The 26830-nt window shown below is 40.0% G+C and overlaps 1 protein-coding gene across 1 annotated transcript in view; it reads right to left on the bottom strand.

The window, feature by feature from the left end:
• LOC124629603 (probable G-protein coupled receptor 158) overlaps positions 1–26830 on the bottom strand; it is a 127360-nt gene that overhangs the window by 94672 nt on the left and 5858 nt on the right. Inside the window, exon 2 of the mRNA XM_047163087.1 lies at positions 13829–13837. Within this exon, the coding sequence (XP_047019043.1) occupies positions 13829–13837 (9 nt within the window). The remainder of the gene's footprint in view (positions 1–13828; positions 13838–26830) is intronic.

Raw genomic sequence — 26830 nt, forward strand, 5'->3', positions numbered from 1 at the left:
TATGGAGATAGTCTGGAAGGGCCAAATTAGGTGCCAACTAATGAAATTACAGCCTTCACAAAATATAATCTTAAGTGACGACAGTTAAGAAGATAAATAGATGAAAATCTTGACATGTTTTAAACGCGTGATTATGTAAAAACTATAAAGATAATTCAAGCATGTACTATGTGGTCAAAACTTTTTGTTATATTTTTTTTCAACACTATTGTTGAATATGGTTCTGTATATTGTCATAATTGTTGATACATTATGAGTATCAGACATTTGTAAGTATTTGAAAACACCTCCTTCAAGTCAATCATCAAATGACCCCTCCCGGTGTGGGTGCATCGTGAGGGAGTGTAAGACTCTTGCTGACTAAAACCCAACATATTCCTTCTTAAACACGGTATTAGCCAGGCCACTAAGTTATTTAATATTTGACCTTGTTTTATAAACACTGAATAAGCAAAAGACTGAAAAGAAAATATTTATCAATCCACCACGAAACTGTCAACGCTACTCAACATACGAAAATAGACAGACATAAAATATGTGTAATAAAAAAACTGTCTTTACGACATTTAACCATATGTTAATACAATATATTTAATACTGTCTGTTTATGTGCCTGTTACGTGAGCTGTGTATAGAAGTCTTTCAAGAAAATAGCCCTATCTCACAAATAAAATATAATTTACGACTTACATACGTAATTTATTGCTTTTTAGGAAGATTAAAATACTTTCTAAGTCTTTTTCATCATTTCTGTATAGGATTTATTTCACTAGAATAAATAATACATATTGTATATCACCGCCAAGGTTCGATTTAGCAGTGGAGGTCCTATTGCCGAGATGGTGATGATGATAATGATTCAAATAAAACCGTTAAGTGTAATCATAACCAACCGGGGTAAATGTAACCAATAAGCCCCTTCCTCGTTTATAAGGTAAGTTAAGATTCATTCTTTCAACCCGTTTCAACCTTTAATTATTTTTATAGCAAAAAAATGGCTTTAAATGTAACTTGCAACACGAAGTTTACACGGAGACATCAGTAACAAGGCCTTAGTAAATTAGTATTTTATCAAACGTGTGGTTAAAGATCAGGCAATCTGCTATCCAAGTTTAAAAACGATGTCCATGTCAACGTTTAGCAGGAAGAAATATACTAACTATCTGTAAATCAGGCACAAAAACATGAGTACTTAGTAAACTATCAGTCAGCTGTCTGTACCACGCAACCAGCTGACTCAATAGAACAGTCGACTTTTAAAGCGATGTCTAGACAACCCGCTATTTCAGGCATCGGATTGGTTCCGCTATCTTTGGCTTAGATTGGAAGCTAGCTGATGGCTTTTAACTGCCGTTTTGGGTTGATTTGATTGTGGTATTTAAAGATTTCAAAGTATTGCGAAAGAGACTTATTTTGAACTCAGTTTTGCCAGTGGTTTTACCCGCGTCCAGTGGGAACTACTTAAATAAAGCCTTAAAAATATTAATTGACAAACTTTGGGTTGCAACTGCGTCGACGTGAGAAAGGTAAGAGTAGTAAGTAACGAAGAAAATGTGGATGGATTAAACAAAGATATATGAATGCTGCGCCAACCCATATACAATTGGGATGGCAAGAGGATGCTGATGAGTTTTAACCACACCAATTTTAAACATAAGGCAGGTAGGTAAAAGGATAGTAGCTAGAGGATGGAAAGGCCTAAAATGAAAAATAAGGTAACCTAAAAACCCCAGATTTCCCTTCACCACAATACCTAATACCGCCTGTTGATATCTAAAGTTGGACCCTTATCTTGGGCATTCCTCTTGTGTACCAGTCGTCCACATTATCAGTATAAATCCTTTTTACTAAACCTTTCTACATGACCTTTGCATACCTTTGTCAACCCTCGTCAGCATGGGTCCTTTTACCACAAAATCTCGAATCACTTGGTTTCTCACACTCTCGTTGGAAATTAGATATGCGATCGTATTAATGAGATGGAAGAATAATTTGAATAGTTTGTTGGGAATTTGTTGGAATTAAAGTAAATACTGCTTTTGTTACATATATTAAATTACTGTTAAATGAGATCAGTACTATATTAGTGTCGCCATTCCACCAGCGTCTCGAAGAAACCACTTCCCGCATTCGGATAAAAATCACAGTAAGTAGGTACTGTAACGTAGTTAGAAACTTTTTCATTTGTAAGGTTTTATTCATCACAAATTGATACTGACCGGGCAATCATTTTAAATATATTCGATTTGTTCCATAGAATAAGTTTTTTATATTGAAGTGTGTGACTTCACCTCTCGAGCCCAAACAATAAACGTCGTGATATCGAATCAGTTTTTCATTTTGAGCAAGATAACTATTTCCCGGTCCTACAGTACGTTCTTACTCTGACTTTTATGCCAAACATTTAAATCGGGTCAGTAGTTTAGATGTGCAAACGCGTCTAACAGACTAACTAACTTTCACATTTAAAATATTACTAAGAAAGTAAGAATGATGAATATTTCAACTAAAATAAAATCACTAAAACAGTAATGATCCGCTAATAACAATTATCCGTCCTCATTAGTGATAGCGAATTGATATTCCGAACATTCACAGTTTTACTGAAATGTGATCGTTTTATTGTGAAAATTACTGAATATTTGTGTTTTCAATGCTATTGTATACCCGATGCGGGTTAAACTACAAACATTTGTGGGATGGACGTGTTTTCATAATTATTGTAGTTAAATTCCTCAGTACCTGTAAACTAATTAGTTAATTGTTTGATTAGAATGGATATAAAGCTTCATTACAATGGATGAATGTCATAATTCCATTGAAAGTTAGTCCTTTCGAAACTAAACTTGATTTCTGGGGAACTTGTTTGAGTAATAGAATATATCAATATTATTATCATTTGTGTGACTGACTCCGGTTGAGTAAAATCACCACTATTATATATATTTACATAAGGCGTTTTTCCACGGTTTCACCCGCGTCCCGTGGGAACAACTACCCATACCGGAATAAAATATAGCCCTTGTTACTCGGGAAGAGCATAGCTTTCCAATAATGGAAGAATTTTACAAATTGGCTCAGTGGTTTCGAAGTCTTGAGGGTACAAACGAACAATGTTTTTTCTTATGTTAGTATGGTTTATCTATAAATAAAATAATTGCTTGATCAATTTAATTAATCTTTATTGAAGCAAAATTATGTGACAGTGTATCTCCCTAAATTATTTCTGATTTTACCTCTGTTGGTAGGCTAAATTACTTCATCCCCTTTAGATATTACTAGTACAGTCAACTTCATGTCAGTGGTAACAGTTTTATAGGAAAATCGTACTTATTACTATTGAGTTAAGGTGCATGACAGTTACCACTGATGTGCGGTCTACCGTACATACGTATAAAATAACTATAACCCATCCAACGACACGCTCATACTTATAAACTTCCAAGGCTATTGGTACGTAATACTATTGGTACGTAATACGATCAAAGTTGAGTTCTGCCGATACAGTGAAGTAAATAACTTCTATTTATTACAGGTATTAGTTCGATTACCTGATTACTTTCCGAGTAATAAGTGCCTACCCTTTTGTCCGAAGAAAGAAAAGTAGCTCATTATCTATTAATGCTTATCGTTATTGGAGTAAGTAAGGTTGTTTTATTGGATTACTTTTCTGCAAAATATATCAATACATTACAGATATTTTATGATATAACTAGCTGGTGCCCGCGACTTCGTCTGCGCAGGTTTAGTATTTCGAACAATATATTTACAAATTGTAGCCTATGTGTTATTCTGATGTATAAGCTATATTATTGTAAAGTTTCATTAAAATCCATTCAGTAGTTTTTGCGTGAAAGAGTAACAAACATCCATACATCCATACATACAAACTTTCGCGTTTATAATATTAGTAGGATAATTGGGAAGTATACTCACCTAGATAAAAATACGTATCCTATAGCCTTCCTTAATAAATGAGCTATCTAACTCTTTTAAAATATTTTTTCTAATCGGATTAGTAGTTCTTGACATTAGCGTGTTCAAACAAACCACTAACAAATCTGACATTCTCAACCCAGTTAACCGGAGAACCCAATACCTCCTGATAAAACTGGGTGTCAGATTTTCTAGCTGTAAAGATGTTCAAACGGCAACCGTGCTAAATTACCTAAACGTACCCTGAACCAGCTCTCTCACATTAAAACAAAAATAAAACAAAACAAATGCCACACGATTACAAAAGAACCACACAATTTAAAGACTTCAATTCCCGCTTCGAGCGTAGCCAACCAACTAAAAAATATATACCACAATTAGTCTAAGAGATCCAAGGTTTAGACATGACATCTCAAAGTCTCCCCGACTATAAATCTCTGGTCATTCCCCGGTGGGCATTACAGTCTTAACAAGCCATTTGATTTGTCGTGTTGTTGTAAGCCCTTGACGTCTGTGGTTTAGATACAGAGAAGATATTCTTGTTCTGAGTGAAGGAATTATGTCTAAGTGATATTTAGGAATATTTGTATTAGAGAGATTTTGAGATCACGGAATTATCGTAAGTATGCTTTGCTTGTAATCGTGTTGGGAGAAAATCAGTTCCTATATATTGGCAAAAATATCCTCGAAGCTATTCTGATGAAATCTACTAGGTTTTGTCAATACGTAAGTTCTACAGTTTTCGCGTGAAAGAGTTACAAAATATATCCACATATTACACAAAGTTTACTTAAACACTAACTGAACGTACAAATCAAAGGAACTTCTGGTTGGATAATATTTTTTTCCGTGTAGGATGTGTTATCTTAAATGATCTGTATATTAGTTGAAAGCAGTCATAGGCTCAATTTTATATTTTATCCGATTATGCGAAGAAGTTTCAAATAAAAGGTGAGCAAAACCATAGGTAAAAACTAACATCGGCATCTAAATACTCAAATAATCTATGTAAGTGCACATAAATAGAACAACATACACATAATGATATTCATTTTTACACGCTTTTTATTAGCTTCACCTGTATGTTTGTATGTTTGTAGGTTTGTAACCGACTTCTTTGGGCGCGATTTTGACCCACTTTAAACGGCCAGATTTCGTTCAAACTTTGTAGATTTATTGAGGACCGATGACAATACACTAATTTGATAAAATTATTCCATTTTTAACCGACTTCCCAAAAAGGAGGAGGTTACACATACACATCGATTACTCCGAGGTTTATAGACCGATCTACGTGATTCTTTTTTTGTTCGACTCGGAATAGCTGCCAGTTGGTCCCATAGTCATCAGGTCAGGATCTGATGATGGAAACCCTGAGAAATCGAGGGCAACCTTCGAAAGTTGTAGGCATACATAGGGTAAAAACTTGACACTCAGGTGTACGCCTAAAAGCACTATTCAACTGTGAAGATTTGGAGCTGACCTGATGATGGAGACCAGAGAGGGTCCAGGGAACTCGACAACTGAATATGTAAACTACCTCGTGTTTGGGCTTAAATTATTTGTATTGACAAGACCTTTGCAACAGTGAAGGTTTGGAGCTGACCTGATGATGGAGACCAGAGAAAGTCGAGGGAACTCGACAACTGAATATGTAAACTACCTCGTGCTTGGGCTTAAATTATTTGTATTGACAAGACCTACGCAACAGTGAAGGTTGGGAGCTGACCTGATGATGGAGACCAGAGAAAGTCGAGGGAACTCGACAACTGAATATGTAAAATACCTCGTTTGGACTTATATTCTTTGTATTGATGAGAACTTCCCACTTGTATGGATAGTGACAACTATTGGTAATATCACCCGTGTCGTCACGTTACGCACCAAATCTTCAACCATCAAGAGACCAACATCCAAAATATGTATTTTACCCGTAGTTGAATAAGTTTTATGTTTTACGCATGTTATTTTAGAAGAAATTTACACTTTACATATGTTTAAAATCAAGTAAGTATACAACAAATATTTACTACTTTACTTTTAGATCAAATGTACAAAATCACAATATTGTTAAATTGTCTTTCCATATCTATGTTAATTATTTTAAGATAATATTGTTATTCATATTTAAACTTTGTTAGTATAAGGTCAAATTGTTATATTTATTATGTATGTTATGGACCATGTGATTAATTCGGGCATTATTAATAATGCCCGAGCATTATGAATAATGTCTAGCTTTATCGGGCCAAGTGATTAATAACTATCTTAACTTCATTATTTATCACATTGCACGGGCATTATTATATTGCTACATGACAGTTGGGCAATTTGATAATAAAGCAAAAAATTGAAGTTAGTGACGAAAACGTATCCCACGTAACAGTTGCCCGGGTAACTGGGTTGAGGAGGTCAGATAGGGCAGTCGCTCCTTGTAAAGGACTGGTACTCAGCTACATCCGGTTAGACTGGAAGCCGACCCCAACATAGTTTGGGAAAAAGGCTCGGAGGATGATGTGACGAAAACGTATCGCTGCAAAACCGACTCCACGTAGTCTTGTCTGTCCTACCCCTAGAGTGCAATTCAAAACCGCGTAAGTGTGGAGGGGCGAGGCGGCCTGCGAGCTGAGGCGCAGGTAGTTTTAACGCTCGCCGACGCGGCTGAGGCTGGCCGGCTGAGCCGGCCAGCAAGCCGAAGCTGCGGCGGTGAGCGTGAAAACCATCTGCGACGATAAGCTCGCATGGGACCGCCGGAGCCCCGCAGCACCGGAGCCGTGACAGAAGCCATGCTTGCTGCATGTTGCTTGCTTACATTTTAAACGTACTGAGTTAAAAAATTAGAAGCTAAATAAATAAATTTTATGATGTCATTTAATAGTATTTTAGAAGTTTACTGTTAGAACGCATGCTACAAATTTAGATGCTAAAAAATAACCATCATGCGGAGTTGTATTTAGAGCGGTTTACTTAGAAGATAACGAGTGGCTGAGATAGTATTATTTAGATGCTCGTTAATTGTGGCTGACTTAGTAATTTAGAAGGCAACATACATTATTCGGGGCGAATAATTATATTAAAAAGGAGCCTGTTTAATAAGCACCCTTTAAATATGACTTTCCTTAACTTTTAAATGCAAAAACTAGTGGATTTTTAAGGCAGAAGTCCTTCATAATTAATCCAAATCATGAGGCTGATTATTTAAGTGGTTTAATATTTAGTTTATTTTAAATTAAATGGCAATAACAATAAAAAATTGAATATAAATATGTTATTACTTTGCTTGTATTACTTTGCCCAAAAGGTCACGGGCAATATGTATAGTGCCCGGTCAATTTGATTATTTGAATAATTATTATCAAATTGCGCTCTCATATTGGGCATTTTTCATAATGACCGGGCATTATGTATAATGCTCAATTTATCACTTGGTCCATAACATGTATATATTCATTGTATATGAGTCATAATGTGTAAATTTTGTTCGAATTTAATGTATACAGTACAAGTGCAAATTATGTAGTTCAAATGTTTTTAAGTATAGTTCATCCTTAGTTCATTTTCGCCCACCAAGGACGTTACTGAAGGAACGTCCTTGGTGGGCGGTATGTTTGCGACTAACATTTGAATGCTTCCTACTCGCTCGATAGATGGCGTTGTCGCGTTTAAATGCGCGCTATGGTTTCGTTACAAGCGATACTCTAAGACAAAATGTTTTTTTTGTAAGACTTTAATATACCAGCTTAGAACAGTGCACAGAGGCGGTTTTATTTATCATCACCCCATCTTGTGTACTAGTAGGTCAGCAGATCACCCCGGTGGAGTTTCTGGTCTCCAACCGGGCGCGTCCCCAGGTGGCGGATAGGGGAATACCGCACAGATATGTGCGGTACCGGGTTTACTCGGCGCGGACCAAAACCAGGTGATGGGATTGCTCCTCAGTAGAGAAAGCGATCGCGTGCGGCAGGTTCGGTCAGTCAGTGCTACTTCTGCTGGCTAGACGTCGACTTCGGTTACTGTCGGACAACCCGTAAGCCTCATTGAGCGGAACGGGGGCTCTGTTTACAGGGTCGCGAGGAAGAAAACCTCTATAAAAAATCACTAAGTTGTACAATCCTGTCTCTCCTGCCTTGGTTGGCCGCTCAGGTGGTATGGGATTCGCTCCTTGATCTAATCAGGCTGTGAATGTTGAGGGGTTTTAGCCTACACCTTTGGTGATACATACGATCTACCCTGCTCCTGTAAGCAGGCTGGAATTTTTGGAAGGGAATGCACCGTTTGTGGGCCATAGCTATGGTCATCGGATGGTGCGGGTCAGGGTTATATTTATACGAGTATATATTATATTTTATAGTGTACATATAGTATTAATATTATAATTATGATAAATATATTACTGTATATATCTGTATGTATATATTGAGACAAGAATGTGGGAGATAGGGACCTCACCCTTAAAAGGAACCTTATGGAAATGGCACATGTAACAGATAGCGTACCCCAGGGAGGTACCCAAATGGGAGAATCCTCCACAGACCCGTCTAACGGCTCTGTCTGTCCCGCGTATTCTGGGGGGGACAACATTTGCCACAATTCTACCAACGACCAAACGCGCGAAAACCGGATACCGATTATTGATACTGACCGATTGGATGATGTTTGTAAAAAGAAGGATGGAAATACTCCTTGTGATGTAGAGTCGCTGGGTTCTATGCCCGGCACATCCGCATCACTGGAACCTTGGTCCTCCAGGCTGAGGAAAATTGAGAAGCGGCAGTATGAGGCGGCGTCCAGTGACGATAAGTTGCTGCCGCCTCCCAAGGTGCCGACGAAGGCCAAGGAAAAGCCTGGCCGTCATGGAAGGGGACGCTTTTGGCGGCCAAGTACGTCACGCTTAAGTGACGAAAGCGATACGGACACGTCTCAGGCCTCGATTGAACCAAGGATCAGACGAGTCTCTGAAGCGATGGACGTGGAAGCCGCATACTCCTTACTGCCACCTACGGGCACCGACAGCTCGGTGGCAGGACTGGAGCGGACAGGCATCCAGAATGTGGAGGTTCTTCTGGAGTCCATCCGGAAATCAAAGAACCTTAAAGGTACGAGTCAACGTACCATGAGAGAAGCGGCGGAGCAGGTGCGCTGCTGCGTCGAGATGCTCGCTGCCAGGAGTACCACAGAGGAGACTAACCGCCTCCAGCTGGAAATCCAGCGCCTGAGGCAGCAGGTTGGATCCCAGGACAAGGAGATTGAAGCTCTCAAAGAGGAGATGCTCTCGTTGCGTCTCCACTCAGTTAACTTGCCACGTCAGCAACCGCAGCCGTCGATATCTTCCACCCCGGAAAAGTCCACAGTAGACGACGAGCTGCTGCGTGGCGTTATTGACCGCGTAGGCAAAATGTTGGATGCTCGTATGGCGGGGATTGAAGATCGCCTTCTACCACAGGTGAATCTTCGCCCTCCATTAGCAGCCGATCGAAAGACGGCAGCCCAGAAACAGCGGCAGAGTGCTGCGGCTGGTACAAGCCAGGCGTCCGCAACCGCAACTGTCATCGCGGCAACTCAAGCCTCAGTCTCAGAGGCACCGTCGTCTGCGCAACCACAGCAGGAGTGGCAAACTGCCTCTAATAGGAAGAAAGACAGGAAGAATAAAAAGAAAGCTGTTACGTCGAAAGAGGCCGCTGCCACCATCTTAGGCGGTGCTAAGCCCTCGTCGTCACAAGCCAAAGGACGGAAGAAAAATAAAAAGTCACGGAATCGACGCAGAAAGCTTCGCGAACCGAAGTCAGCTGCCCTCGTTTTGACGCTTCAACCTGAGGCAGCAGAAAAGGGGCTTACTTACAAAGATGTCCTGACAAAGGCCAGACAAGCGGCCAATCATGAAGAGAACGGTATCACCGACATCAGATACCGTCGAGCTGCAACGGGGGCTCGACTTTTTGAGTTCACGGGAGCCAATGGCGCTGCAGAAGCGGATCGTGTAGCTGAACAGCTGCGCCAGATCTTTCCGGAGGGCATCCGGATCTCAAGGCCAACAAAGTGTGCCGAACTGCGCATTGTCGGCCTTGACGATTCTGTCACCGAAGATGACATATGTGAGGCGGTTGCGCGCAGGACGGGCTGCTCCCAGGAGGCGGTGCGCGTCAGCGCAATTCGTGTTGGTCCTGGAGGAGCCGGTTCTGCCAGAATTCGGTGCCCCGTAGCCTCTGCCAAGATGTTAGGCGAAGCCAATCGACTTCTCGTTGGCTGGAGCTCCGCAAAGGTTCAGGTTCTGGAGACAAGACCTATACGGTGTTATAAGTGCATGGGGTTAGGACATACCTTTCCTCTATGCACTTCTACCGTGGACTACGCCGGACTTTGTTACCGTTGTGGAAAACCAGGTCATAAGGCAAATACCTGCACTGACGATCCCCATTGCCTGGGTTGCGAGCTGGGAAAGCTGCCCGCAAATCACGCAGTAGGAGGAAAGGGCTGTAAGGCCCCAGCCAAGCCAAAGAGGGGGAAGACGGCCGCTAACATCCAGGCCACCAGGCCCCATAGCGAAGTATTGCCAGACCAAAGGCAACAGGAGATAGAAATGATTATCGAGGACTCTAATGGACCAAGTCCGTAATCACAAAATACTCCAGGCGAACCTAAATCACTGTGCCGGTGCACAGGACTTGTTTCTGCAAACCATGGCAGAGTGGTCGATAGGCGTGGCCGTAGCTGCAGAACCATATTTTGTCTCTCCTCGCCCTAACTGGGTGGGTGACGTGGACTCGTCTGTAGCTATAATCGGCTCAGCGGATCACAACTGCACTCCTCCTACACTCAAGGAAAGGGGCTCGGGATACGTTGCAGCTAAGTGGGGTGAGGTCATCATCTTCGGCGTATACTTTTCTCCGAATAGGACCCTTCCCGAGTTTGAAGACTTCCTTGACAGACTTGGGGCCTCTGTTCTTCGGATGGCACCAAGCCAGGTTTTGATTATGGGGGACTTCAATGCGAAGTCTACTGCATGGGGCTCCTCCCGACCTGACATACGAGGACGTGTTGACGAAGAATGGGCGGCGGTAACTGGACTCGTTCTTTTGAATAGGGGGTCAGTTAACACGTGCGTGCGGTGGAACGGGGGTTCAATAGTGGATCTCACTTTCGCTACGCCGGCTCTGTCCGCGCGCGTACTAGATTGGCAGGTTGTGCAGGATACTGAAACCTTATCCGACCACAGATACATTCGTCTGGATGTATCTGTGTCTTCATACAATGACGCTGCTGCTCGACATTCGAATGCCCAAAAGTTTCCACGATGGGCACAAAAGCAGCTTGATAGGGAATTACTGGAAGAGGCCGCCATTGTTCAGGCGTGGCTATTGCCACCAACACGCTCAGAAGCGGCCGACGTCAACGTCGGGGCCCATCGTTTCCGGAGCGCCATGACGGCGATCTGTGATGCGGCCATGCCTCGTGTGCGCCGGCGACCTTCTAAGAAGGAGGTCTACTGGTGGTCTCAGGAAATGGCGGGCCTCCGGCAGGCCTGTATTCATGCGCGGAGGTGCTACTCTAGCGTCCGCAGGCGACGCCAGCGCAGCGACAGCCTTAACATCTTAGAGGCTGAGCTTTATGAGACGTATCAGGCTGCACGAGAAACTCTGCGGGTGGCGATAATCCGGGCGAAAGACCAAAGCAGAAGCGAGATGCTGGATGGCCTTAACCGCGATCCCTGGGGACGCCCGTATCTCTCAGCAAGGAACAAACTTCGTACTCAGGGCCCCCCACTTACGGAGGCCCTCGAACCTCAGTTCCTTAGCCAAGTAGTGGAAGCCCTATTTCCCAATCGGGCAGAACATGTACCTCCAGTTATGGCTCCGCCTGAGGAGGAACAGCACGATGAAGAGGAGATCCTGCCAATCACTGAGGCGGAGATGAATACTGTGATTTTGAAGGCGCGCTCCAAGAATAAAGCCCCCGGCCCGGATGGCGTACCCTCCAAGGTACTAGCCATGGCACTAAGCGATGCGATGAAGGATCAGCTGAAGGAACTGTTCGACGCGTGTTTAACGTCGAGACAGTTCCCTGAGCCTTGGAAGGAAGGACGCTTAGTGCTTCTGCAAAAGCCGGGTCGGCCGCCAGATTCACCTTCGGCTTACAGACCCATTGTCCTGTTAGACGAAGCGGGTAAGATGCTGGAGGGGATTCTGGCCAGCCGCATAACTCGACACCTTAATACGACCGGCCCCAACCTGTCGGATGCCCAGTATGGCTTTCGGGCCGAACGATCGACTGTGGATGCCATATTGCGCTTGAAAGCAGAGGCGAGGGAAGCGGTCGCCGGAGGAAACGTGCTGTTGGCGGTGTCACTGGACATCGCCAATGCATTTAACAGTCTGCCATTCAGCTGCATAGGTGAAGCGCTCCAATTCCACGGAGTGCCTACATACCTGAGGCAGCTAGTGGCAGACTACCTGAGAGGACGGAGCGTCTGCTACCAGGGACGCGACGGGCGCATGGTACGGTGCTCTGTTACGTGCGGTGTTCCGCAGGGGTCAGTCCTGGGACCACTCCTGTGAACATCGGATACGATTGGGCCCTGCGTGGCGGCTTTACCGCCGGGCAGGGTGCAATTTGCTATGCAGATGACACCCTCGTTACCGCTCGGGGTGAGACTTTTGACGAAGCAGCTCAATCGGCAATCCAGTGCGTGTCCCTGGTCATCAGCCGTATTGAAGCGCTCGGACTGCGCGTTGCTCTGGAGAAGACGGAGGCCCTAGTATTTCATGGACCCCGGCGTCGTCCACCTGCCGGGGCCCACCTTGCCCTTGGGACTACAAGGGTAAGAGTTCAAACCAAGATGAAATACTTGGGCCTGGTAATAGATCGATTGTGGAACTTCCGCGAGCACTTCTTGCAGCTTCAGCCAAAGCTAATCAATGCTGCGTCCTCCCTTGGTCGATTGTTGCCGAACTCGGGCGGACCAAGCGCGATATGTCGGCGGCTATACACGGGGGTGGTTAGGTCGATGGCGCTCTATGGAGCACCGGTGTGGGCAGATTCTTTGAGGAGTCCCTCAAATAGGGCTTTACTGCGTAAGCCACAGAGGATCATGGCGAACAGAGTCATCCGCGGATATAAGACCGTTTCTGCGGAGGCCGCATGCGCCCTGGCTGGAACCCCCCCGTGGGATGTAGAGGCACAAGTGCTCGCGGAGATTTATTTCCGGAGAGCTAATGCTCGCTCGAGCGGCGACCGTCCTCCGCCCGAGATTGTGAGAAGATGGCGCGAGCAGGCACAGGAGGATGTCCTATCCGAGTGGAAGGATAGACTGGCGGCGCCTACTGCTGGTCATTGGACTGCGGCGGCAATAGGGCCAATTCTCGAAGAGTGGGTGGGAAGAAGGCACGGAGTGCTGTCCTTCCGTATCACCCAAATTTTGACCAACCATGGTTGCTTCGGCTACTACCTGCATAAGGTGGCTAGACGGGAACCTACCCCCGTGTGCCACCAGTGCGGTAGTAGCCCAGATACAGCGCAGCACACAATTGAGCTGTGTCCCGCCTGGGACGAGCAGCGCAATGCGTTGGCGGCAAATACCGGACAGGACTTCTCGCTGTCGAATTTGGTGAGGGTGATGATCGGCAGCGAGGCCGGCTGGAAAGCCATAGATACCTTCTGCGAACAAGTAATATCGCAGAAGGAGGCGGCGGAGCGGGTCCGTGAGGCAGACGCTCATGCGGACCCAATTCGTCGCCGGAGGGTGGGCAGGCGTCGGACGCGTTACGCCGCCCAGATGCCGCCCTAGCAGCAGCCAGTGGGTAGCAGACCGGGGAACTCCTGCTACCTGCATTGCACGAGCTGCTGCTGAGATGGTTCGCCAGTAGATGGAGGCGACCAGCCACTGCCGAGAGGTCACGAAAGTCGTCTTTGGTCCTCGTGGCCCCTCTCTAAAAGGCAGAAGACGGCACAAACGCTGAGGTTTTTAGTGGGTGCAAGCCCCACATAACCTCACCGTCTCCCCGGGCGGTGTGTGTATGCGTCAGGCATTTTCCTCAGCTGAAACAAAAAAAAAAGGTCAGCAGATCACCTAGTAGCTTAGCTAGGAAACAACAGTCGATAAGGCAGGACTCGTTGTTAATTTTTATTTCCAATAATTATCTTTAGCCGTTTTCTCTAATATTGTCAAATTTTTGTATACTAAAGAGAATTTTAATTCTACAAAACAAATAATAGTTTAAAAAAAAACTAAATCTACTTTAAAAAAAAAAAAAAACAAACTAAAAAACAGAAAATGCAAAATATCTTGATTCCTTTAACTAACAAGGCTATAATACTAAAAATAGTTGCCAAAATAAGGCGAAAAATTGTTTTCGATCGTAAAGCACTCTCTGATGCTTCGCATCGCGAGTCGTGCAATAGTTTAAAATTAAAAAGCTATTATAAATAATCCAAACTAAAAAGTAGAAAATAAATAATAGTTTAAAAAAACTAAAAAACACGCTTTTTATAGAAAACCGAACTAAAAAATAGCAAATAAATTTTAATGAATTTAAATTAAGAAAATAGTGTTCAAAATTTCAATGAATATAAATTAATAATAGTGTGAATACAAAAAAAATATTTAAAAAAGCGTGGGGTGCATGGTGTCAATAGTTATAAATATTTTATTGACAGATATGAGTAGAGTGATTTTCATTTCGATATGACCTTAAAAAGCACCCCACGCTTTTTTAAATATTTTTTTTGTATTCACACTATTATTAATTTATATTCATTGAAATTTTGAACACTATTTTCTTAATTTAAATTCATTAAAATTTATTTGCTATTTTTTAGTTCGGTTTTCTATAAAAAGCGTGTTTTTTAGTTTTTTTAAACTATTATTTATTGGTATCAGTGTCAATACTCGATTCTTAAACTTTCCCCTATCAACCAAATCATATTAAAAAAGTTATTTGCTATAATTTGAGAACTGTAAATGATGATGATGATGATGTCCTCCTAGCCGATTATCGGCTACGGCGGCTGTTCTCATGTAAGGAGATTAGCCAACTACGCAGGACATATTATAGTGCACGAGCATTTGCGCAGACACAGGTGCACTCACTATTCCTTAACTCTCATAGCCCGATGGGACGGTAATCCGACACGACCGGAGAGAGATCAGGCGCAGGACCGACATTTACGTGCTCTCCGATGCACGGGTGTATCAATCACCAGCTTCCAGGCTCCGGGCTGCTTTGTGAAAGTCTTCTAAAACCCACAAAGCGATTTCGGCCCGACTCGGGAATCGAACCCGAGACCTCGTGCTTAGCAGCCGCACTTGCGACAGCTAGACCTGTAGACCTGTAAATAATACTTCTTGATTATTTGATTATTAAGTAGACAAACATTTAAACATGCTTACATAGTGTTTATTCTTAGAAAAAGTAATGAAGTACAAAATAATCTCCTAGCTACATGTTTGTTTTTGTAGGAAGAAAATTTAATTTCACAATTATTTTTACAAGTATCTTCTTATTTCAAACTAGCTGTTGCCCGCAACTTCGTCTGCGTGGGCAATATAGAATCGTCAAAATACTACTTATCCCGTAGGTGCATTCTTTCACGTGACAGTATAATTAGGATTAGCACTTAGCAGTCGCATAGATTCATTGATCAAGGTTGTGTCGTGGATGTGACCATTTATCTAAACAAAAGAAGTAAAGTTTGTGACGCTGTTCAGCCAATTAGGAAAATTATTACGTATGGTGCGTAAGTAATTTTCACAGGAAACAGCTATAATCTATGTCTACATACTTTGAGTCTGACAAAGCTGTCATTTGTACATTTTCTGCAGCTGCTGTGACTAATCAGAAGCCAGAAAGTCTGTCAGTCTTACCATGGATATCGTCTTGTGTAGTTGACTGGATTGTAGATAGGTAGTCGCTCCAAGCAAAATATTGGTACTCAAACAGATTCGGTGACTGGAAGCCAACACCAACATAGTTGGGGAATAGCTGGATGGATGATAAAATGAGTCATCATCATCAGCAGGCGCATAGGGCAGGATAGTTTCACTTACTCACTATGGTAAGGCTGACCCCACATTAGGCGTGCGCGATCCTCGGGCGTGTGAGTAGCGCGGGCGTCGCGAGCGCGCTGCGTGAACGTCGCGTTTTGCTGCCCTGCGGCATGTGTGAAGAGTGCAAGCGACGCGCTCGCGGCGAGCACGCGGCGCTCGAGTTGCGTTCTTACCCCTTCGCCCGCTATCCCCGCCGCCCGCTAAACGCCTTAGCAGTTAAACGTCAAGCCGCGAGCGCGCTGCAAATGCCGCAGGGCAGTAAAACGCGACGCTCACGCAACGCGCTCGCGACGCACGCGCGGCGCCCGCGCTACTCACACGCCCGAGGATCGCGCACGCCTAATGTGGGGGAGGCCTAAGCCGGGACTCTACCGAAATGTTTGCATTAGTTCACGAATAGGCAAAATGTACGTATCTGTGAGAGTCCACTTCATGTGTTCGTACTTGAAACCTGCAGTTTTGCCAAGATTTTCAGAATGTACGCTCGCAATTTGTCATTTCTTGGTGGAGCCAGCAAATCAAAAGAAACATAAGTGTTGTATATTGTGCGTCACTACCGTACACCGGGAAAATTTTGCTCTTGTCTTATTTCAAAAGATGTTTTTATAATCTCTGAAGTCATTGAACTTGACTATAAAATTCTAGCTCTTATCTCTTCTGAGATACAAAAAATCTATTATGGGATATATTTTTTTTAATCACTAAGGCCTAAGATATGTTATGACGACCTCGATGGCGCAATGGTCATCATGCCGGACCGCCGAACCTGAGGTCCCGGGTTCGATTCCCGGTTCGGTCGACATTTGTGTGATGAGCATGCTTGTTGGCCGTGGTCTGGGTGTTATGATATGTATTTATAAATATGTATATATGTAGCTATATGTAGTTTATCAGTTGTGTTAGCACCCATAACACAAGTTAATAAATAACTTACCATGGGGTTAACCGACCGTGTGTGAAAAAGGAGTCCCGACATTATTATTGTCCCGACATTATTATTATTATAATATTATAAGTGAACGTAAGCCAAAAAAGAAGATTTTAATTAAAAAGATTATGTCAAAAGTTTCACTGGCTACGCTATATGCGTGGAACTCTAATTTACTCGTATTACAAAGATAAAAGCATTTTTAGGTCATGCTGGAACCAGATTAGGCTGGATTTTAGACAGCCTCAAAGAGATCCTATCATGAATTTTTGGATACCTTGTTACTTACATTAAAAATGTATTCGTTCGTTGTTACACTGACAAGCCGACATACTATGTATATCTTTGTATAACACTAGCTCATCGTTATATCCCGAGCCTTTTCCCAACAATGTTTGGGTCGGCTTTCAGTCTAACCAGATGCGTACCAGTGTTTAACAAGGAGCGACTGCCTACCTGACCTCCTCATTAGAACCCAATACACCTAGGTAGGACTGGTTATCTATCAGACTTACTGGCGAAGGTGCCTATTATTGATTTTTAGGGTTCCGTACCTCGAAATAAAAAAACGGAACCCTTATAGGATCACTTTGTTGTCCGTCTGTCTGTCTGTCTGTCTGTCAGTCTGTCTGTCTGTCTGTCTGTCTGTCTGTCTGTCTGTCTGTCAAGACCCTTTATCTCAAGAACACGTGGACGCATCAAGCTGAAATTCACATGAAATACTCAGGTCTGTTGTCCCTTTAAGCTGTGAAAATATCAAACTTCTAAGCCAAGCCAATCAAAAGATACAGCCGATTATGTCGATATTTTCAGCAAATTTTCGACACTCGCAAAGGAATCAAAACCTACAGGATACTTCCCGTAAACTCAGAGCCTTGAAATTTGGCATGAAGCATTGTCATATAATGCAAATATAGGAAAAATTTCGAAAATCTCATTTTTTTAGTTATATAATATAAAAAAAAATATTTTAATAAAATGTAACTTACTACCTTATTTCTCACGAACGAATAAAGGTATCAAATTGAAATTTATACCAAATACCTAAGTCTATTGTCTCTTTAGGCAGTGAAAAAATCAAACTTCTAAGTTAACGCGATCAAAAGATACAGCGGTTATACCGACACCTTAGACGAATTTCCGTCACACGCTAGGGAATCAAAACCTACAAGGTACTTCCCGTGAACTCAGAATCTTGAAATTCGCCAAGAAGCAACGTTATATAGTACAGATAAAGGAAAAATTGCGAAAATGATAAATTTGAAGTTACATAAAATATTACAAACTCTAAACTGTAAAAAATTTTAAATCATTCAAAGGTCATTGGGCACCTTAGTATGGAAACCATACCCACGGCGGATACGAACGAAATATAGCGCAGTGTCGTGATAAAGGCTCTGATTTACTATGGCATTAGTCGCATCAATGTGAACCATGGGAATCTAGAGAAAATCAGGTGTAAAAATCAAATATTTTCCTCATTTCAATGGGGAATTTAAACAACCAAGTTTGACGGATTTGAGAAATCATTTCTTTGTAGTGAAAGAGTATACTCGCCGTTTATTTCCAATGTCATCAGGTCAGGATCTGATGACGGAAATCCTGAGAAATCGAGGGCAACTATCAGAAATTGTAGGCCCATAGGATTAAAACTTGATTCTCAGATGTATGTCTGGTGACTATCAAAGAGTGAAGGTTAGGAAGTTAGAGCTTACCTGATGATGGAGACGTGAGAAAGTCGAGAGAACTCCTCAACGGTATGTTTTAGTTACGTCGTGTTTGGGCTTATATTATTCGTATTGACGAGGACTTTTCACAAAAGTTAAAAATAAAAACTTTTTACAAAAAAAAAAACAACTTCTAAAAACAACAAGAAAACTGTTTATATGCATCGGTCTAGATCTCGGTGGTTAAATAAATATAGATGCATCCTCTAGACACCGACTTCTAGACCGATGCACCTAACATCTTTTTAATTTTTTTCTTGCTTTTGTTTTCTTGTTGCTTTTTTATATGTTTGAAGTTGGATTTGTTTGTAAAATGCTACAAAATAAAATAAAGCCGACTTTATAAAACAAAGAAAGGGACAGAATTACACTTTTGTCAAGGCTCCAGAAACGTAAAGCCAGCAGCCCTGAATCCTACTCTCTAGCAGTCGTAGTTACAATTCGACAGTTATAAGTCGTCAGGCAGTTTCGAAAAAAACCTGAAACTGATGCTCGTTAGGTGATTAATCCCTCAAAAATAAAAGATCCCATTAGTAGTGAATTATCATCACCTTAAATAAAATAAGCTCCAACACAAGGTTACGTTATAAATTGTAAAGGAATTCCCGTAACTATATCTGATCTTTGCTATCGATCCCACAATGGCAGTCAAACCTGTCTATGTGGAAAGTCTTCGCCAATACAAATAAAATAAGCCCAAACACGTGGTAGTTGCAACATACCGTTCAGGAGTTCCCTCGACTCTCTGTAGTCTCCATAATCAAATCAGCTCCAAACCTTCACTGTTTACCAGTACCCTCAAAAATACACTCACATGTCTGGTTTTGACTCGATGCGTGCCTACAATATTCAAGAGTTGCCCTCGATTTCTCAGGGTTTCCAGATCCTCATCAGATCCTGGTCATCCGAATTAGCATCTTCCTTCTTTATGAAAAGTCTTTAACAAAAAAAACTAGCATTGCAACCTGTACAATCCTCTGAAACTGCTTTTTTTATATTTTTCAAACGATCCTGGACATTCGTCTCCATGGAATTTTAATTTGGATGCATGGATTTGTACGGAACCCTCGGTGCGCGAGTCCGACTCGCACTTGGCCGGTTTATTTTATTATTAGTCAAAAAACTGTGAACAAAACTACGTATTTGTGCTATTAAGTTTTCCGATAACTTATTACAATTTTTTTTCTACATAGTTAAGTACGAGTACCAACATAAAATATATTGCAGTTATTATAACATTTAAAACGTAATAGATATTGTTTTATTTAATCATACACATTATTAAGAGCCATCATCCTCATCATCCTCCGAGACTTTTTCCCAATCATGTTGGGGTCGGCTTCCAGTCTAACCGGATTCAGCTGAGTACCAGTGCTTTACAAGAAGCGACTGCCTATCTGACCTCCTCAACCCAGTTACCCGGGCAACCCGATACCCCTTGGTTAGACTGGTGTCAGACTTACTGGCTTCTGACTACCCGTAACGACTGCCAAGGATGTTCAATGACAGCCGGGACCTACAGTTTAACGTGCCATCCGAAACACAGAGCCTTATTAATATATTTTTAACAATCAGCACCCCAATTAAAATTGTATTAAAAAGCTCATTTATTCTTCAATGAAAATAATTATTATTTTGCATCATGGTATTTAATATTAATTTCATTGAGATCAAAATATTAATTTTCGGTTACATTTAATTCGGAATTGGCGATTAAATTATCTTTTGTTATTTTAAGTGAATAATTTCGCATTATAAGATTAAAAAAAAAAATAATATCATTTTTTTGTTATACCTCTAAGTAGTTTTTCTTTTGAACATAAACAATGTACATGTACTATTTGGAATTCATTTTTTTAACAACTATAATAAAATATCAATACAAGACATGGAAGTATTATCCTTAACCACGGAACACACAATCGCTAGATAAAAACTCCAAGCAATTTTTTCACATTTTACGTAATTAATCTTCAACTGGCTCAAAGTAAAAAGGCGGCACCAGACTCACCATACTCGCTCAAAGAAAATGGCCTATTTACCCGGGCACCGCTAATAACACACACTACACTTTAATGGAAAATGCATACGAACCGCCGAATAAGTTTTAAACTTAGCTATAAGTTTTGTTCTTACTCATATTGTGAGAGAAATCCTTTAGTAAGCAAGTTCGTTTCTGACGTCACTTTCACAGTTTCTCAGTTCTATCATGCTTAACGAAGTTGTTGGAAATGAAAATTAGTTTTAATATACGCTTTATATTTAATGAACTCCTAAAACAGGTTACCCTTCAATACATTATAACTAAACGCAAACCCTACTTATAGGAATGAATGAAATCATTTTAAGATTTTACTTAATACCTAATACGTCCAAGGTCGATTTCGGTCGAGTTCTCATATAAGGAGATAAGCCAGCTGCACAGGACATATTATAGTGCACAAGCATTTGCGCAGATACAAATGCACTCACTATTCCTTCACTCTCATAACCCGATGGGACGGCAATTTGACACGACCGGAGGGAGATCAAGAGCAGGACAATGTTAAGAATTATTGTGCATTAATTGCATTACGCATTACTGCAAACACTGGACCAATATTTTATTAACAATAAAATAAAATAGATTAACAATTAACCTGCTCTCCGATCTCCGACGGGTGAATCAATCAACAACTTCCAGACTGCTTTGTAAAAGGCCGACCCGGGAATTCAACCCGAGACCTCAGTCATAGCAGTCGCGCTTGCGACCACTAGACCAACGAGGCAGTCGAGGCAAGATTTTACTTACTATGCTACCAACACATCTCTCCAAAGTAATCAATTTCAAAATCTATCAGACAAGCAGAAGCTCGTATAAACACAATCGGCCTTCGCCTACCCGACTACACAAACAGGAGTTCGCAGCCCTTCATTTGTAGATTGCTCTCGTTTCTATATCCTAACAAATTGGAAAATCGAAGGTTACCTAACAGCCTTCATACAATTACTGCGTCAGCTTATTGAGAAGATAACTTTGTTTCACAGATATTGTTTTGTACAGGCAATATAAAGATTTTGTTACTTGTATAGCTCAACTGTTTAATCAATAATTATTGCTATATATTCTCTATTATTACTTGCTCTGCCTCGTTTGTCTAGTGTTGGCAGTAATGCGTAATGTAAATAATTCTAAACTGTGAGACACAGACGTCATTACTTAAATAGGTTTGTTGTACCATACGTAAGTTCCATTCATATAGAACTCGTGTCCCGAGGAAACCACTTTTGTGCAGACAAAAACTATCCTATGTCCTTTCTTAGGTTTTCGTCCATCTATGTACCAAATTCCATTTAAAATGGTTCTCTAAATAAGGCGCAAAGGCGCGAGAAACAGACAGACTTTACATTCGCATTAAAGGATTATTAAGACAGACAGCAATACTTTTTAAGAACACCCAAATAAACGATGAAACAAAACATGGCAGAACCTTAATAAAGACATCAAAATAAGCCCATAAACAACGAACAACAATTCTAAGTCTTTACAAAGTTCCTCATGAATCAGTCACGCGGTTAACAGGAAAAAAACATGAAGAAAACTTTGTATTAGAGGAGCGAGTGAACAAATATGCGCTTGTTTTGCTTCCACCTACTAAAATGTTAGGTTGAGCTCAGCTGCTATGAAAAACGGACAGCGTTGTTATCAATTTCAATATGGTTGCTGAAATATGTCTTTATGTTTCATCCTCTTCCTGAGGGATGCACACTTAGATGAAAACTGACCGTAATGTATTGGCCTTGATTCAAAATCATAAATCACTTATTTAAATCTAGCTGAGAATAAGACAGAAAAATAAAAACAGCCCCCAAAGCGCCAATCTTTCACCACTTCCTAAGAGTTTTTGCTGGATAGAATAAGTTTCCAAACAAATTCCCTAGCAACATATTTTCATATCCCATACCAACTTAAATAAATCGGTAAAAAAATTTAAGACTTCTGTCTTAGAAAGAATGTGCTTTAGTTCTAAGAAACAATTATCCTAATTTCCTTGGAATTTGATCCGCAGGTTAATTTACCTAGGACTCAAAATCAACTATAAAATGTTTTGTAAACAAAATTATTTAGTCGTAGACTGACATTAAAGAAGTTTATTTATTATTAATAATACCTAGACAACTAAGTCGAACTATTAATTTATTTATGAAGACACTTTAAACGCCTCTCTTGTTCTCAGTATTTTCTATTTAAAGGACTGTTTTATCTATATGTTATTGTAGACAAAATAAGTGGTAAAATATCTGTAACTACACAGGTTAGTTTTCACTAAAAGATTACAAGAATTCATGTGAAAAGTTTATGTACACTTGCATACATCAGGCGCAGTTTTGCGTACTAACTACTAAATAAAAATAAGTACTTTTAGTATACCTAGTCAAGAACCAATTACTTTCTACTTATTGAATATCACATTATCTCTTAATACCAATCCAGTCGAACCTTCGAAAACTCATCGTTTGCAACACCGTTCACTTCGAAACTACGTAACTACAGGAAAGTAGATAAAAACTAAAGACGCCCAGTTGTTTGAGTTTCTTCTCAAATTGCTTAACTTGCCCTATACCTGGAAGTTTCGCGACAATATTTGAAGTTTACGTTCGATAGGTATATAATTTAAGCGATTTTTGATCAAAATTATTATTTTAGAATTATTATATTTCCTTAGAATCAAGTTGTTTTATCTAATCTATCTCTCTAATCTACTAATCTGGCTCTTTAAAGCTGAGGACATACAAGACAATCTTGAAAAGGAGTTTTAACCAATTTTAACAATTTTCTCCTTTTTTCGTTTCATAAAATTACATTGATTTGTATACATTTTTGATTAATTTTGTTTTTAAATAGTTAAAGTTTACAATCTCACACTACATGCAATACTTTACTGCTACTAATAACGCTTAAAGTAGTTTTTTTTGTAAATGTCCCAGTTTTGCACGTCAGTTTGTAATTTATGTGTAAGAAAAAACAACTTTAAAATTAAAGTGATAAAGTTAGGTTTCCAATAATAGCGGGGAGCGATGCAATAAGCGGCAGCAGCAATAACATTACAATCAACTGTCCAATATAATATAACCATTTTTAAAAATATAGAATGACAATAGAGCAAGAAAGTTCCTACCGAGAAGCTCGAAGACAAATTGAGAAGTCTTACGGGCACATACTGAAACACCACTAAATTTTAAATATATTCCACTAAATTGCTGTAATACTTACATACATTAGTGCACCAGAAAAGCTTAAATAATACTTCAAGTTAACGTACCGTCAATCTTTAAGTGAGTCTTTAACATTTTTACATACTCTTTGATCCAAAAACAAGTTAACGTCTTTCTTGTTAATTTGTTTTCATAAGGCACAAATCTCAATTTTTTTAATATCTTTTTATCCGCGAAATCGATAGGGTCCAACAATACATGATGATGATGATGATGATGATGAAGGAGTGACAGTGATCCTGACGTTAACGAAAACAAAACAAGGCTGACTTGTTTCGCTTACAGTGAGACCACAGCCTTACAGTTTTTCTAATAAAACAAACTTCAACAATAGGCTAGCTGCATGAAGCCAAATTAATTCCCGTTTCCAGGAAACTGCACTGTGTATATTAAAGACATTCTTTTAAGTTAAAAAATGTGTGTCTTCATTTAAGTTTCGTGGGAATGTTCGTTTGTGAAACTTTATTTATTCAATACATAGATTTATGTACTGTTATATGGTATAATATAAATTAAACAAATGCGATGAGTTTTCGAATGTAAAGTAGTAAGCGTAGCATTATTTGGAATTAAACTTTTTATGTAAACTATTTTTAAAGCTATCATTTACTTAATTTCTAGCAAAAAAATATGTTATAGAAATTCAAAACACATTTTTTTGCACGATTCTGTACAAATTTTATTTGAAGCACCCACGCGTCACTACATAAAATTTACGTTTTTCAACGAGACATACTTTGAAAAACTCGTACACATAGATATTCTTTTGTACCCAAGATACAATGAAACTGTGTTAGAAATAAAAATGAAATGTATGATCTGCTACGAACGCGTAGCTGGCGTAGCGGCGTAGCCTCGTAGAGCTTTCGTAGCCAGACGATCCGTGAATGCTCGAAATAGAATTTTTCTCTATTTTGTATTTATGTAGGAGAGGTGGGATGTGAGTTCATGTCTGACTTTAGATATGAAAAGAAGTCATACATGTTCCTTCGGTCATGTTTAATCTTTGTGGAGAAAAAGTCATTCAACCTAGTTTTTTTTTTTTTTTAATTTTTGTAGTTTTTAGCTCTGGATTTCTCAAATAAAACCCATAGCGTTATTCTCGGTGAGTGAAAAATGAAGCTTTATAAACACTAATTAGCAAACAAGCACATCTCAAAGGTCATAATTTCGTACTAAAACATCTTTTTAGCAAAAACTCACCCGTACTTAATTTAATTAGATGCCATTTCCCTCCCACTTGCGTTACCAAAGCAATAAATAAATAAACACCTGCGTACTAATTAGAAAAGTGCTAAAATAAACATTTGCCCCTTTAGTTAGAAAATTACTTTTGACTCCGGGAGGCTTTCGCAAAAAAGGTTATAAAGTTGTTTAAAAAATAATTCGTTTGGAATTGTTTTGGACGTTTTTCTTGGTATAATGGAATGAAGAATGACGGCTGTAAACATTGTTGTTGGTATTCGAATACAATTGTTTGTTTTTATTTTGTAGTACACTTGAATAATTTGAACTCTTCAATATTAAGCTCTTGTGAGTGTATGAAGACGAAATATATTAACTTTTCCTTGAAAGTCTGAAATCATAAAGGTTATGTTAACCTCCTTCTCTGTATGAAAAAAAGCATATACCCTGCAGTGGGATCGTAAAGTAACAGATAATAATGAGGAAATAAAACAAAAAAAGCGCTCTCCAGAAAATTTTAAATCTATTATATTTTACCTACTAACACAATATTTCCTACTAATTTAAAAAATGAAGATAAAGCAGCTTGTTCCTCTAGTAAACCTGAATAGAATTTGTTATTCTTAAGCGTTATAAAATAAAGTGCAAGCCTCAGGCATCAGTTAGGCACAAATTAAAACTACAAGTACCTATTAAATAAGAAAATCTTTAATGAAGAAACCTAACCCAGCACTTGACCTAGCAATTAAGCATAAGAATAGCAACCTCGTAATTTTACATCAATGTTTTTACTTTGATGTAAAATTACATTATGCACTTGGAGAGGCCTATGTCCAGCAGTGGACTGCGATAGGCTGATGATGATGATGATGATGATGATGAATGTTTTTACAGAGCATAAAATAAACCTGGCCTATTATTGTATTTGGGGTATTTCACACCCCAATCGAGTGTATGGGGGTGTAAAATGCCCGAAATACAAAACTTACTGTATTTGATTATTATTACCCAAATTAAGTAATGATAATATTTTATCTTCCAACTTGTACTGTAAGAAAACAATTGTAAAAACTTGTTGTTGTTAAGAGTGTTGTGGAGTTTCTTACCGGTTCTTCTCATGAGACCGATTCCGTGTAACTAGCATGACAAGAGGACTATTTTAAATAATAAAAAAAAAAAACGATTTTTACATTACCATTTTGTCACCACACTTTCGTAAAGTAAAACATGTTCAGTTGATTTTATTTATCACAAAAAGCAATTTTTAGTATCGAAAGACTAAAGCATCGTATTTAATAGTTTCTTCTTCGCAAATAGTCGCGCTCCGATCGAATTGATTGCAGAAAACTTTGCGCATAGTTCAGCACTAAACTTTCCCTGGGGTTTTGCTCGGAACCGAGATCCGCAATGAAGTAGGTATTGATATAAATAGTAATATCGCCTTTTTATCGCTGCCCTACTTAAGATTTTTGAAATGGTATATACAGTGGTACCGATTTTTTTCTGCAGTTGACAGGTAGTAATTTTAAAAGGAAAATAGCATTTTTTGTACTGACTGACAGCACTCTCAACTGCACCAAGAAACGGTCAGGCCATACTTTCAAATACTGATTGTTCATAATCTGTGGAACCATACATAATTATTATGAATGTGCGTTTTTGTCTACCTGTGTACGTTAAAAAATATGAATATTCACCCAAAATGACAATATTACTTAATCAGTTTCCCAAGGACCAGGCTTTTTCAGTCCGCAACTT

This window comes from Helicoverpa zea, chromosome 1 (assembly GCF_022581195.2).
Source record: "Helicoverpa zea isolate HzStark_Cry1AcR chromosome 1, ilHelZeax1.1, whole genome shotgun sequence".
NCBI lineage: Eukaryota > Metazoa > Arthropoda > Insecta > Lepidoptera > Noctuidae > Helicoverpa > Helicoverpa zea.